This window comes from Saimiri boliviensis, chromosome 11 (genome assembly GCF_048565385.1).
Source record: "Saimiri boliviensis isolate mSaiBol1 chromosome 11, mSaiBol1.pri, whole genome shotgun sequence".
Lineage (NCBI taxonomy): Eukaryota > Metazoa > Chordata > Mammalia > Primates > Cebidae > Saimiri > Saimiri boliviensis.
In genome coordinates, this window is record NC_133459.1 from 65,491,029 (window position 1) to 65,505,026 (window position 13,998).

The following is a 13,998-nucleotide window of genomic DNA, read 5'->3' on the forward strand; positions in this document are numbered from 1 at the left end:
GTGTGTAAGTATTAACAATGCTGGTTGTAAATTAAAACTAAGCATCATATTTTTGGTGTCAAAATGTTAGACATTTATCAGAAAACATGTATAAGTGTTCTGCCTCTTGGATGAGACCATTTTAAATTAAGCTGTAAAAAAAAAAGTACTGACAGTACAGTTCACTTTCAGTAATCTGGGTTTTCCCAAATAGTGACATGAAAGCCAGTCATTTTGAATCAGACAGTTTGAGTTTCTCTTCAAGAATCTGAAATGTAGGTCAGGGCTCTGCTGACATTTCCATTGATCTCAGAGCTGAAAACCTGAAGCGATCGCTGACAGGCAGGCACTGGGGTAAGAAGACATGACACAGCCAGCAAGAGTAGCACCCTGGCTCTGAAGTGGAATCATGTGCTTCACACAGGTTGAAAGGTAAATAGGCAGTGATCATCCAGATATTTAAAGACAGCTTGTATTTTCTTTTGGAAAAACATGGGCCAAGTCGTTTTCTCTTGCAGGTTCTCATGATACTCCCTGCAGTGGTTACTGATGAAAAGGGAATATATACTATTGTTCGGCACCATATCACTTTAAATAATAATTATTGCATATTTCTATCAGTTAACTTCTAGCTAGGAACATTTTTAGGGCTTATGTTGCTTCTTATGAAGAGAAGATTTACTATTGCTAACAAATTATGAAAGGGATCCCTATCTTTCTGAGCCGGGGGGACCCCAGTTTTTTTAAATGTTACTAGATATTTTATGCAATTTGATGAGCCATGCATTGCGTTCTCTTGTTGTTTTATAGAAAAAGCTGAAGTTTTATTAAACAGATGAAATAACTGAATAATGTTGATTGTTGGGTAAATGCGTTAATTAATGTAACTGATTAATTGAATTGTGTAACTCTAGTTGTAAACTAAAAACAGTATTATTAGGAATTTCTATAATGTGTTTACTTTGAGTTCTTTACAGATGAAAGGCTTTTTCCTCTTTTTTGGGGGTGGGGGGAAGGGGGACAAGGTCTCACTCTGTCGCCCAGGCTGAAGTGCAATGGCGTGATCATGGTTCACTGCAACTTTCACCTTCTGAGTAGCTGGGATGACAGACACATGCCACCACACTGGGCTGATTTTTATATTTTTAGTAGAGACAGGGTTTTACCATGTTGCCCAGCCTGGTCTTGAACTCTTAGGCTCAGGTGATCTGCCCGTCTCTGCCTCCCAAAGCGCTGATATTACAGACACAAGCCACCATGCCCAGCCCAGACAGAAGGCTTTTTACAATCTAACTGGTGATAGCACATATTGCTTAATCTCACTTCACTTTTCTTCATTTTGAATCCATTTTCTCTGGGAGTTCCGAAATTTTTGGCTCTTCCCAAATTTCGCTCATCAAAGACTAATATTTCTGGAGTGTGAGAGGTACATAACTTTGGCAGGGAGAATAATTCATCATCAGAAGTTAGCTCAGCCCAGGAACCGTGGTTCACGCCTGTAATAGCACTTTGGGAGGCTGAGTTGGAAGGACCACTTGAGCCCAGGAGTTTGAAATTATAGTGAATTATGATGATGCCATTGCACTCCAGCCTGGGCTACAGAGCAAGTCCTTGTCTCTAAAAAAATTTAAAAGAATAAAAAAGAAGTTAGCTCAGAGGAGGAGGTATCTGATGAGAAAGGCTAAATTAGAAGGAATTGTATTTTAATGGGTCAAATGCCCCACTGAGATAATTCATAGTGACTTTTGAAGAGTATAAAGTTCTATTTGTTTGCTTTACTTCTCCATCTCTTATTATATCTCCTAAAAATACCAGTAACGTTTATTTGTTCCCCTCCCTGCCTCCTTCCGTCCCTCTCTTCCTTCCTTCCTTCTCAAAGGTTTCCATCAAATATAATAACTCTTAGGGGAAAAAGTAATGCTTTTAATTATTTTACTAAAGTATTACAATTTAAACATTTTCGTATTTTTTTCCAGAAGGAAACAATCTTTTCCTGCTTCCAGACATGAATCAGGTCACCATTCAATGGGATGTGGTAATAGCTCTTTACATACTCTTCAGTTGGTGTCATGGAGGTATGGTGTTTTATGTAGCGATTACTATCTTTCATTCAACAAACAGAATATTGAGTGATTATTATTTTCACAGTGTTATGTTAGAATTTCTGAAGAATACAAATATTATTAGACTGGAAAAATGTGTGCATAAAAATTATACAGAAAGAAATCAAAAAGGGTCCAATCTCCTTCCAAATGAAGGATTTCTGTCTCAAATTTCCCTTATGGACAGCCCTCTCACTCACATGCGAATGTTTCCACAAAGGAGCTTATTAGTTTGAATTTGCATGTTCTATCTTTAAACTGCTCTAACTGTTATATAATAACCTGTCAAACATTTGAATGTAATTCTATCTTGCAAACCACTTACTGCTTGGCACGTAGTAACTATGTGAGCCATTGGCAAGAGTATGGTTTTATGCATTATATTCATACTTTGCTTAAAAAAAAAGGTAGCCTTTATCTAAAAAAAAAAAAAAAAAAATCGAAAGATTGGTTGAGTAGCTAGAGAATGCAGTTCAGATTCTGCAGTGCCCAGTGTTATTTCTAATCTTACCTTGGAAAAATATGGTAGTTTCATAATCTCTCAGTTCTCTAAAGTAGAAGAGCTAATTATATTTGTTCTTCAGACACTCAGAGAAGCTTCCAGGCTGACTCCAGTCTTATGTCATGCTGCTGAACATCAATAAAAGCATAACAGAAGCTGGGCACGGTGGCTCATGCCTGTGATCTCAGCACTTTGGGAGGCCAAGACTGGTGAATCACCTGAGGTCAGGAGTTGGAGACCAGCCTGGCCAACATGGTGAAACCCCGTCTTTACTAAAAATACAAAAATTAGGGGCTGGGCACGGTGGCTGTAATCCCAGCACTTTGGGAGGCCGAGGCGGGTGGATCACGAGGTTGAGAGATCGAGACCATCCTGGTCAACGTGGTGAAACCCCGTCTCTACTAAAAATGCAAAAAATTATCTGGGCATGGTGGCACGTGCCTGTAATCCCAGCTACTTAGGAGGCTGAGGCAGGAGAATTGCCTGAGCCCAGGAGGTGGAGGTTGCGGTGAGCTGAGATCGTGCCATTGCACTCCAGCCTGGGTAACAAGAGCGAAACTCCGTCTCAAAAAAAAAAAAAAAAAAAAAAAATTAGCTGGGCATGGTGGCACACACCTGCAATCCCAGCTATTTGGGAGGCTGAGGTGGGAGAATACCTTGAATCAGGGAAGTGGAGGTTGCGGTGAGCCAAGATTGCGCCACTGTACTCCAGCCTGGGCGTCAGAGTGAGACTCCGTCTCAAAAAAAAAAAAAAAAGGGGCCTAACAGAAACACGGTGTAATAGGTTAGTTTATGAAAAGATACATTTAGTCCTAAAACCATTTTCAAAAGAATCATTTAATTAATAGAAATAATAAATTTAAAATGCAATAGCATACTCTTCTGAATCTCTTGTTGTAATGTTTTACATGTAATTTATTATTTTTCTATTTATTTCTAGGAATTACAAATATAAACTGCTCTGGCCACATCTGGGTAGAACCAGCCACAGTTTTTAAGATGGGTATGAATATCTCTATATATTGCAAAGCAGCGATTAAGAACTGCCAACCAAGGAAACTTCATTTTTATAAAAACGGCATCAGAGAAAGATCTCAAATCACAAGGATGAACAAAACAACAGCTCGGCTTTGGTATAAAAACTTTCTGGAACCACGTGCTTCCATGTACTGCACTGCTGAATGTACCCAACATTTTCAAGAGACACTGATATGTGGAAAAGACATTTCTTCTGGATGTAAGTGTTGGGGCACATTGGAAATGCAAACAAAAGCTAGTCTAACAATTAACTGGTCGTTACCACACTAGTCTAAAAACAGGGGCAAAATGATATAGCTCAGTTTTTAGATGAGTTCAGTACAGGAGCTGCAAACTCACATGTCTCCAGGGCCAGGTTGGTGAACTGTATGAATTGTAGCAGCTAATGGGAACTATGCAGAGAAGAAAGTGCATAGGTGGTCTCCTGGGGGGAGCCACCACCCAGACCCAGCATTCACAGGGGCCCAGTGTTCCTACATCTTTTGGCTCTTCAAAGGAAGACAGAAATATAAAATTTTAATGTGTACTCTTAAATTTTAAAATGTTGCCAATACATTCAAACTATGATTTTTCACCTCTACCCTGAACAAACACTGCATATGTGAAGGCCAGAACCCTTAGATTTAAAATGTTGCTCTTTTAATCTTCTTTGTTTTGTTTTGTTCCATTTTTCTTTTCTTTTTTTTTTTTTTTTGAGATGGAGTTTCGCTCTTGTTACCCAGGCTGGAGTGCAATGGCGCAATCTCGGCTCACCGCAACCTCTGCCTCCTGGGTTCAGGCAATTCTCCTGCCTCAGCCTCCTGAGTAGCTGGGATTACAGGCACGCGCCACCATGCCCAGCTAATTTTTTGTAGTTTTAGTAGAGACGGAGTTTCACCATGTTGACCAGGATGATCTCGATCTCTTGACCTCGTGATCCACCCGCCTCGGCCTCCCAAAGTGCTGGGATTACAGGCTTGAGCCACCGCGCCCGGCCGTTGTGTTCCATTTTTCTAAATTAATATTATTTACCTTGAAGCAGATCCCATTGAGAAATTTTGAGGCCAAAATTTAGGGAGAGTTGTAAAACTCGTTTTGTGTTCCCACTGCACTCCCAGGTTTGTGATCTTGGGTAAGTTGCTTAAGCCTTGATTCTTTGCCGGTAAAAGGAGGCTAATTATACAGGCTGTGTTAAGCACTTAATTTCAATAATTTATTTGGGAACATATGATAAAGTTTAGAGTAAATCAGTACCCAAATCCTTAAAAATGCATCCTTTTGATAAAACATAGGGAGATTCTTCTACAATCCTCTGTTCCCAATCTCACTTTTCCGGTTGAGAATCACTCAGTTTGTTATTGTAATTACAATTTTTTTTTCTTTTTCTTGTTTTTCTTTGTCTTAAAATCCACCTTGAAGGGACTAATTATTAATTTATTTAAAAGCTTAGTCATGTTAATCTTAAAAATATATGCTAAATTCAATTTGTGTCCTGAGTGTCCTGGAGATACTGAAGTTACTATACTGATACGGGCTGGCTTGTATAATTACATACTTAGCTTTGGTTCTACTATTATGAAGGGTAGATCGATAAGTTTAGCACTGTTTTAACTCAGATATTCATTCTCTATGGCACTTGAACCCATTTTCAGTAAAAAATAAAGAGATTTGTGTCTTTGCCATGTTCCCTTCCTCCATACTTTTGAGAATCAAACCTCATTTCTTGCTTCTTCACCTTTAGAACTTAGCTGGGGGCAGAACCATGTCACCACTACCACCTGACCCTGTTGTGACTGCTTGGGAAGTAAGAGGTTTCTTTGCTCTGTAATGAAGCCATTGTCCTACTTAACTCTGAGCAACTGATCTTGCATGCTTTTCAGGAGAGGGAACTACAGAAAGTCGTAGAGTTGAGTTGAGGAAGGAAAGTCATAGGTTTTGGAGTCAAAGAATAAACCTACCTTAAACTAATGCCTTAAAACTGCTAAACTTTGACCTAAATTGTGGAAATTAAACCACCGGCAGACATCTTATCTGATGTATGAAATCTCCTTAGCTTGTCCACATCCTCAGGAAACATGACCAAACCTCAATGCTTAAATACTTTACTATTTATCCTTTGCGGGTGGGAGTTGGGTAGAGAGACTATACAATTTCTTTAGAGGGCAAATAAGCAACTTTCACAGTTACAGGAAAAGGTTAGTCGTTAATTTAAGCCAAAGGAAAAAAGGAAGCAAAATAAACATTGTCTCTGTTAAAAAACAAAATTTCAGCAAATTTAGTTTTTAGATCTGATACGTTTTTATTTGTGATTCATGAATCTGCAGCATCTTGTTCTGTAAAACAGATATGTTCTCTAAGTGTCCTGGAGGTGTTTAAGTTACTATAGTGATATGCGCTGGCTTGTATCATTATATGTTTAGTTTTGGTTTTGCTATTATAACAGAACAGTTGGTTTTATAAGGTGGGAACAAGAAATGAAATTTAAAAAAAAAAAAAAAACCAGATTGATTAACATTGTTACTTCAGGTTATTTTCCCTGTAGTTGTTAAAGCAGAGGGAGTTTCCTTACCATTCCTGGTCAGGTTGACTGGGCTCTTTCTACATGATTGCTGTGAATTTCCTGTTTTCAGGAAAAACTAGTCTGTGTGGGGTTTTACCTGCTTCCTTAAAGTTTCAGCTTCATTATATGTCACTTAACAGGAGTGACTTCATTTTGGTTTGGCATGTGGGGGCCTAGTGCAGGAGCTCAGTTCGAAACAACGGCCTCCTATGCCTATTTAACACAGCCTTCCCTGTATTGCAGTTTGTATAACTGATTACTCCCAAGACCCCTCGAAGTGTTAGCTGAGGGGCCTCTGTCCCCAAACCCAACACCAGGCAATGTATAAGGTCAGAGAACAGCCTTTGTTCCCCTTCCAGAACGGCCTAATAGAAATACATTCACTGCTGATGGCTGCTTAGAAAGAACATCACTTTTTCCACTTACTTAACTTGTGAGTTATAACTCCTTACATAGGCCTCTGGTTATGAGTGTAAAAATGTAACTGCCAGGTGAGAATTTACTCAAACCCCTGGATTCAAGCTGAATGGCTTCTTGGGCTCTACATTCTTAGCAAACAAAACTTCCTATTTAAGTAGGTCAAAAAAAGGTTTTTGAGGGTTTTGTGGCATTCTAGAAATCACATTGCTTTCACTGGACCACTTTGATCGCAGGATATTTGTCATGTGAGCTTTACTATGTCAACTTATCATCACTGCTCTGAACAAAATGATTATATGTATTTTTTTGGACTGGAGACAAATTGTAAAAGCCAAGATAAATGAGTCATTGCTTTCCTTGAAAAGCTATCCAAATATATTTAAAAGTGCTGTGCTTTAATGTATAATTTGTGAAATATAAATCGTATTATCACAATTTCCATTTTTACCCATGATTTTAAACATTTCTTAGACTCTTGTCTAAGATTAAATGCACACATATTATGGGAAATTTGTTCTAATTGGACCACACCAATCATGGGATAAAATACGAAATGTCTTTATTCATTAAAAAATGCCAAATTAAAGCCAGGCGCGGTGGCTCAAGCCTGTAATCCCAGCACTTTGGGAGGCTGAGGCAGGTGGATCACAAGGTCAAGAGATCGAGACCAACCTGGTCAACATGGTGAAACCCCGTCTCTACCAAAAATACAAAAAATTAGCTGGGCATGGTGGCGCGTGCCTATAATCCCAGCTACTCAGGAGGCTGAGGCAGGAGAATTGCCTGAACCCAGGAGGTGGAGGTTGCGGTGAGCCGAGATCGCGCCATTGCACTCCAGCCTGGGTAACAAGGGCGAAACTCCGTCTCAAAAAAAAAAAAAAAAAAAAAAAAAAAAAAAAAAAAAAAAAGCCAAATTAAACCATACACAAACAGTCATGTTTCTACTTACTCATTTGCTTAAAATTTTAAGCATCTTTGACTTTTTTAATTTTAAACTTCTTTGGCCTTTATTTACAATGATGAAAGCACATTTGTTGTTCAATAAAAACCCCTGAATATTTGTTTCTAACATTTCTATTAAATATGATTATGGAACAATTAGGTTGGCCTGTGCCCTGCTTGGGTAAGAAACTGTAGAGTCATCTGGCCAGGTGCAGTGGCTGTAATCTCAGCACTTTGGAAGGCCAAAGTGTATGGATCAAGAGATCGAGACCATCCTGGACAACATGGCGAAACCCCATCGCTACTAAAAATGCAAAAAAACTAGCTGGGTGTGGTGGCACCTGCCTGTAGTCTCAGCTACTTGAGAGGGTAAGGCAGGAGAATCTCTTGAACCTGGGAGGTGGAGGTTGCAGTAAGCCTAGATGGTGCCACTGCACTCCAACCTGGCAACAGAGTGAGACTCTGTCTCAAGAAAAAAAGAAAAAAGTAAAAAGATAAAAAGAAATCGTAGAGTGATCTTCTTTGCCAGAATTATTGTGCCTCTCTTCCTTTTAACTCTTGTTATTATCTTAATCAAGCCAATCAATTCATGGAATAAACTTTATTGAGTGGTTACTACGCACCAAAAATGTGTTAAATGCTAGAAATACAAAGAAGTCTGCTTTCTTTTTTCTTTTTTTTTTTTTTTTTGAGATGGAGTTTCGCTCTTGTTGCCCAGGCTGGAGTGCAATGGCGCGATCTCGGCTCACCGCAACCTCTGCCTCCTGGGTTCAGGCAATTCTCCTGCCTCAGCCTCCTGTGTAGCTGGGATTACAGGCACGCACCACCATGCCCAGCTAATTTTTTTGTATTTTTAGTAGAGACGGGGTTTCACCATGTTGACCAGGATGGTCTCGATCTCTTGACCTCGTGATCCACCCACCTCAGCCTCCCAAAGTGCTGGGATTACAGGCTTGAGCCACCGCGCCCGGCTAGAAGTCTGCTTTCAACAATCTCTCAGTAGAAAAGGATCCTTGGCTAGACTTTGAATTAACCAGAAACCTGGCCTGTGATTAGGGAGTGTCCCAATAATAGGGGAGGGGTGGAATTGGCAGGGAAGAGCAAAATCGTAAGCCTCCTTTTGTATATTTCAGGTATTCTCTAGTATCCAGTTGTATAGCCAGGTTTTGTTCTCGGATATTGAATAACCTGGCAATGAAACCTAACAACAATTTGATGTTATTATCATAATCATACTCACATGCTCATCTTTACATTGCTTCATATTAACAAATACTTATTTGCATGAGTGTGTATAGTCATCTTTTTGATCTTTTGCAAAGTTAATTAACCACCAGACTTCTATAACCCTGAGAATTCACTTCACATAGGATGCTGTGGAGTAACACAGCTCAAACCATCGGCAGTTATCTTTTCTGATGGCCAGATCAATGACACACTCTATCTGAAACCAGAGGAAAAAATAACTTCAGCACAAATCATTGTAATCAATGAGGGACAACAATTCAGTCTCCAAAATGATTTAAATTTATGTTTCCACACCTACTTCATTTAAGGCTCAATTAAAACAAAGATATATTTTACCCTACTTGGAGCCCCATTTCTCTCCATTGTAACTCAATGCTACAAGTCACCAAAATGTACTTTTTAATGTGTTCTTATGGTTTGAAAACAGGTTTTTTGAAAAGGATATTAGACCTTTGATATATAAAAATAGTATTTTAGGGTGGGCGCGGTGGTTCATGTCTGTAATCCCAATACTTTGGGTGGCTGAGGTGGGCAGGTTACCTGAGGCTGGGAGTTCGAGATCAGCCTGGTCAATATGGAGAAACTCCGTCTCTACTAAAAATACAAAATCAGCCAAGTGTGGTGGTGCATGCCTGTAATTCCAGCTACTCAGGAGGCTGAGGCAGGAGAATCACTTGAACCTGGGAGGCAGAGATTGCAGTGAGCTGAGATCACACCATTGCACTCCAACCTGGGCAACAAGAGTGAAACTCTGTCTCAAAAAAAAAAAAAAATAGTTTTTTAATTGTAAAATCAAATTGCATTCAATATAGAAAGTTTTTAAAATGTAGACCAGCAAAAAAGAAATATCTATCATTCCCATAATCCCATAACTTTACTAGTAACCATAATCCCTCTTTTTTTTTTTTTTTTTTTTTTTTTGAGGCGGAGTTTCGCTCTTGTTACCCAGGCTGGAGTGCAATGGTGCGATCTCGGCTCACCGCAACCTCCACCTCCTGGGTTCAGGCAATTCTCCTGCCTCAGCCTCCTGAGTAGCTGGGACTACAGGCACGCACCACCACGCCCAGCTAATTTTTTGTATTTTTAGTAGAGATGGGATTTCACCATGTTGACCAGGTTGGTCTTGATCTCTCGACCTCATGATCCACCCGCCTCGGCCTCCCAAAGTGCTGGGATTACAGGCTTGAGCCACCGCGCCCGGCCCATAATCCCTCTTTAATAATTCAGAATATGTCTTTGAAGTTTTGGACCCTCTCTTTCTCAATCTCTTACTTAAATGAAACCACTAATTGAACCATTTTACAGCCTGTTTTTTTCACTTTGCCATATGATCATTACTTCATTAAATTTAATTCCTTCCAAAGGCCAAGTACTTAAATTGTCTTCTATATCATTGCTTTTGGATGTGTTTAGGACTGTATTAGAGTTTATTTAACCTTGTTTTGGAAAATTGAGACTGTTTACAATTTTTTTCATTATTATGAACAATAAGGGCACATCCTTTAAGCCAAATACTTTTACGTATCTATGAACAATTCATTAAGGATGCATTCTTAGTATAATTGTGGGTCACAAATATTACACCTGCTTTTACAGATTGTGATATGTAAAGTGCTCTCCACAAAGGCTGTGTCAATTTGTTTTTCCACCAGAAGCATGTTACAGGATTTCCATGAGTTCACTCTAACACTGTGTACTACTATTTTTCAAAATCCTAGCTAATTTGATAGGTTTAAATGACATCTAGTACTGCTTTGATTTGCAGTGACGATACAATTTTAATATATTTGTTTACTATTTTACAAGTAATATTTTTGGTAGGCAACTTGCAGGTGAAGTGAAAGCATATATGTACTTAAAATAAATCTTTAGATGTAACTTCAGATGCATACATGTCTGTATTTTCATTCTGTATGAGCCCCTATCCTTCCATTTGTCTCGTCCTTCTCTGAGTAGTCAAGTGTCCTGGCAGTATTTCACATGTAGAGATGAACTAAGAGAGCCACACCTGAAAAGTGAATATTTAATAAACAGTCAGTATTTTTATACTTTAAAAAATCTTCATCTTATTCACAATTGAACGATATAACTGAAAATTCTAGGTGTCGTTCTATAGTTCTTGGGGTTTCATAGGCTTTAAAGGCCCCCAAAACTCAATGTCATCAGAATTCTCTCATCTTTTCCTGTCTATTAGGTATTGTTCTCCCCTGGCTTGGCTTCATTCTTAAATAGACTAAAGACTTCGAAGAAGCTTGTTTTACAATGACAGCAAGATGGTTACCAGCAACTTACAGCTCACATGCTATTCGAGACAGCAGTTTCGGGGGGAAAGAGTGTGATTCTTTTACAATGGTTTCAGAAAAAGTCCCTTGGAGAATTCTGACTGGTTCATCTTGAATCGTGTGCTCATTCCCAAGGGAAATTCTCCAATTAGTCAGCCTACATCAAAGGCACACTTCTGTGGAGAGCCTCTTGATTGACAGGCCTTGGGGTTGGGGTGGGGATAAGATTGGGGTGAGGGACCGGGGTAGGGGGAATGTCAGTTCTCAAGAGGAAAAGATGCTAGCCAACAAAAAATAAAAACGTTCCCCATGACATGGGCACCTGGAGAAAGGGCGGGGCAGGAATGGGGGTGGGAGGAGTTGAGTTGGGTGAGGGGAAGAGAGTCTTGAAACAGAATTGCGTGAATACCAAACTTTTAAAAAATCTTGCTGTGGTGGTAAAATACATAACATAAAATGTACTGTTTTTACTATGGTTAAGTGTACAGTTCAGTGGCACTAAGTACATTTACACTGTTGTACAACCATCACCACCATTTATCTCCAGAACCCTCTTATTGCAAACTGAAACTCTGTATCTGTTAAACAAGTATCCATTTCCTTCTCCTCCAAGCCCCAGCAACTGCCATTCTATTTTCTACCAGTTTGACTATTCCAGATACCTTGTGTAAGGGGAATCATGCAGTATTCGTCCTTTCAGGTCTGGTTTCGCTTAATAAAATGTCTTTAAGTTTCATCCACATTCTAGCATGTATTAAAGTTACCTTCCTTTTTAAGGCTGAATAATATTTTATTGCATATATGACCAAACTTTTAAAATGAGTAGTGAAAAACATCCTAGAGAGGAAGATAGTCTGCCAGAGAAGTAGAAGAAAACTACAAAGAACCCATTTGCCAGAGCCAAAAGCAGAGAGATTTCTTTTCTTTTCTTCTTTTTGAGACAAGGTCTCACTGTGTCTCCCAGGCTGGAGTGCAGTGTCTTGATCATAGCTCATTGCAGCCTCAAACTCCTAGGCTCCAGGGATCCTCCAACCTCAGCTTCCCAAATAGCTGGGACTCCAGATGTGAGCCACCATGCCCAGCTTTAAAACAGAGAGCTTGCAAGGAGGGAGTGAGCAAAATATTGAATGCTATAGAGATGAAACTCAATGACAAATGACAAAAGACGGGGTCTGTTGAAGAGAAAGTCATTAATGATCTTACCAACAATGGTTTTGGTGAAATTATGGAGGCTGAATCCTGATTGTTTTGGGTTCAAAAGTATATGGGAAATGAAGAATAATAAAGACTCTTTAGAAGTGTCTAGCTGTTAAGACGAAGACAAAGATGCAGTGGTAGCTAGGGGGAGACTAAATTTAGGATAATATAGTCAAGTATAAGAAGAAGAGAAGTGGATATTTGATGGTAAAGCGGGTTGCAAGGTAAAGTAGTAGGGATGGAAGGAGGAGCAGGGAGGTGCTGAGTGCTGACTGGCCTGATTTCTCAAATAAAATGGTCTGTTTCTCAGCTGACTACTTTACAGAGAACTTCATATTTCTTATGGCAGCTCCTAAGTGATATGTTTTGTTGCAGATCCGCCAGATGTTCCTGATGAGGTAACCTGTGTCATTTATGAATATTCAGGCAACATGACTTGCACCTGGAATGCTGGGAAGCTCACCTACATAGACACAAAATACGTGGTACATGTGAAGAGGTAGGTCCCTTCTTCACGGCTTCATATAAGCAGTTCCACCCCAGTTCAGCCAGTGCTCTGCCTCCAGCAGAGATCTAAGAAATCAGCCTCAAACGTTAAATATATACCCTGATTTATCCCTAATTTCCTACTTATGATCAGTGAAACTACCAATGCCCTTTTCGGGCCAGTAATATTTTCACTCTGGAAGGCAAAGTGTTCTACAATCTTTCTGTCCTTTTTATTCATTAAAAGGTAACTGGTAGCAGGGGCCTAGTTTTAAACCATTGCCTAGGCCGGGCACAGTGACTCACACCTGTAATCCCAGCACTTTGGGAGATAAAGGTGGGCTGATCACCTGAGGTCAGGAGTTTGAGACCAGGCTTGCCTATGTGGTAAAACCCTGTCTCTACTAAAAACACAAAAAATAGTTGGGCATGGTGGCAGGCACCTGTAATCCCAGCTACTTGGGAGGCTGAGGCAGGAGAATCTCTTGAATCTGAGAGGTGGAAGTTGCAGTGAGCCGAGATTGCACCATTGCACTCCAGCCTGGGTTATAGAACAAGACTCTATCTCAATAAAATAAAATAACATACAAATAAAAAAAATAGCCGGGCGTGGTGGCTCAAGCCTGTAATCCCAGCACTTTGGGAGCCCGAGGCAGGTGGATCACAAGCTCAAGAGATCGAGACCATCCTGGTCAACATGGTGAAACCCTGTCTCTACTAAAAATACAAAACATTAGCTGGGCATGGTGGCTCGTGCCTGTAATCCCAGCTACTCAGGAGGCTGAGGCAGGAGAATTGCCTGAACCCAGGAGGCGGAGGTTGCAGTGAGCCGAGATCGCACCATTGCACTCCAGCCTGGGTAACAAGAGCGAAACTCCGTCTCAAAAAATAAATAAATAAATAAATAAATAAATTGTTGCTTAAATCCTCGCTCTATTCTTCTGGGGTTTCAACAACGTAATTTCTCTGAATTGCTATTAGTTTAAATCTTTAAATGAGCCTGAAAATAAAACCTAAAGCACAGGTTTGTTCTAATTCATTATGTGGAATTTGGCTTTTAAAGTCTGTATAATCATGCTAGGTTACCATTAAATTCATTGAAGCTATTAATTGTTCATAATGACCCTCGAATCTTAAATTTGGTGTCTATATAGGCTCATCAGCTTTCCTGTTTGCCTCATGCTAAGTGGCTTTGCAGGACAAAGGATTTTCAGTTTTAAAAAGCTGGAAAGTTGTAGGCGAACTAGGACAAGTTGATCACCT

The 13,998-nt window shown here is 39.7% G+C and overlaps 1 protein-coding gene across 1 annotated transcript in view; it reads left to right on the forward strand.

Annotated features, from left to right (window-relative positions):
* Positions 1-283: 283 nt before the first annotated feature.
* IL23R (interleukin 23 receptor) overlaps positions 284-13,998 on the forward strand; it is a 91,261-nt gene continuing 77,546 nt past the window's right edge. Inside the window, exons 1-4 of the mRNA XM_010347887.3 lie at positions 284-411; positions 1,956-2,054; positions 3,524-3,820; positions 12,625-12,748. Of these exons, the coding sequence (XP_010346189.1) occupies positions 1,985-2,054; positions 3,524-3,820; positions 12,625-12,748 (491 nt within the window). The 5' untranslated portion in view covers positions 284-411; positions 1,956-1,984. The remainder of the gene's footprint in view (positions 412-1,955; positions 2,055-3,523; positions 3,821-12,624; positions 12,749-13,998) is intronic.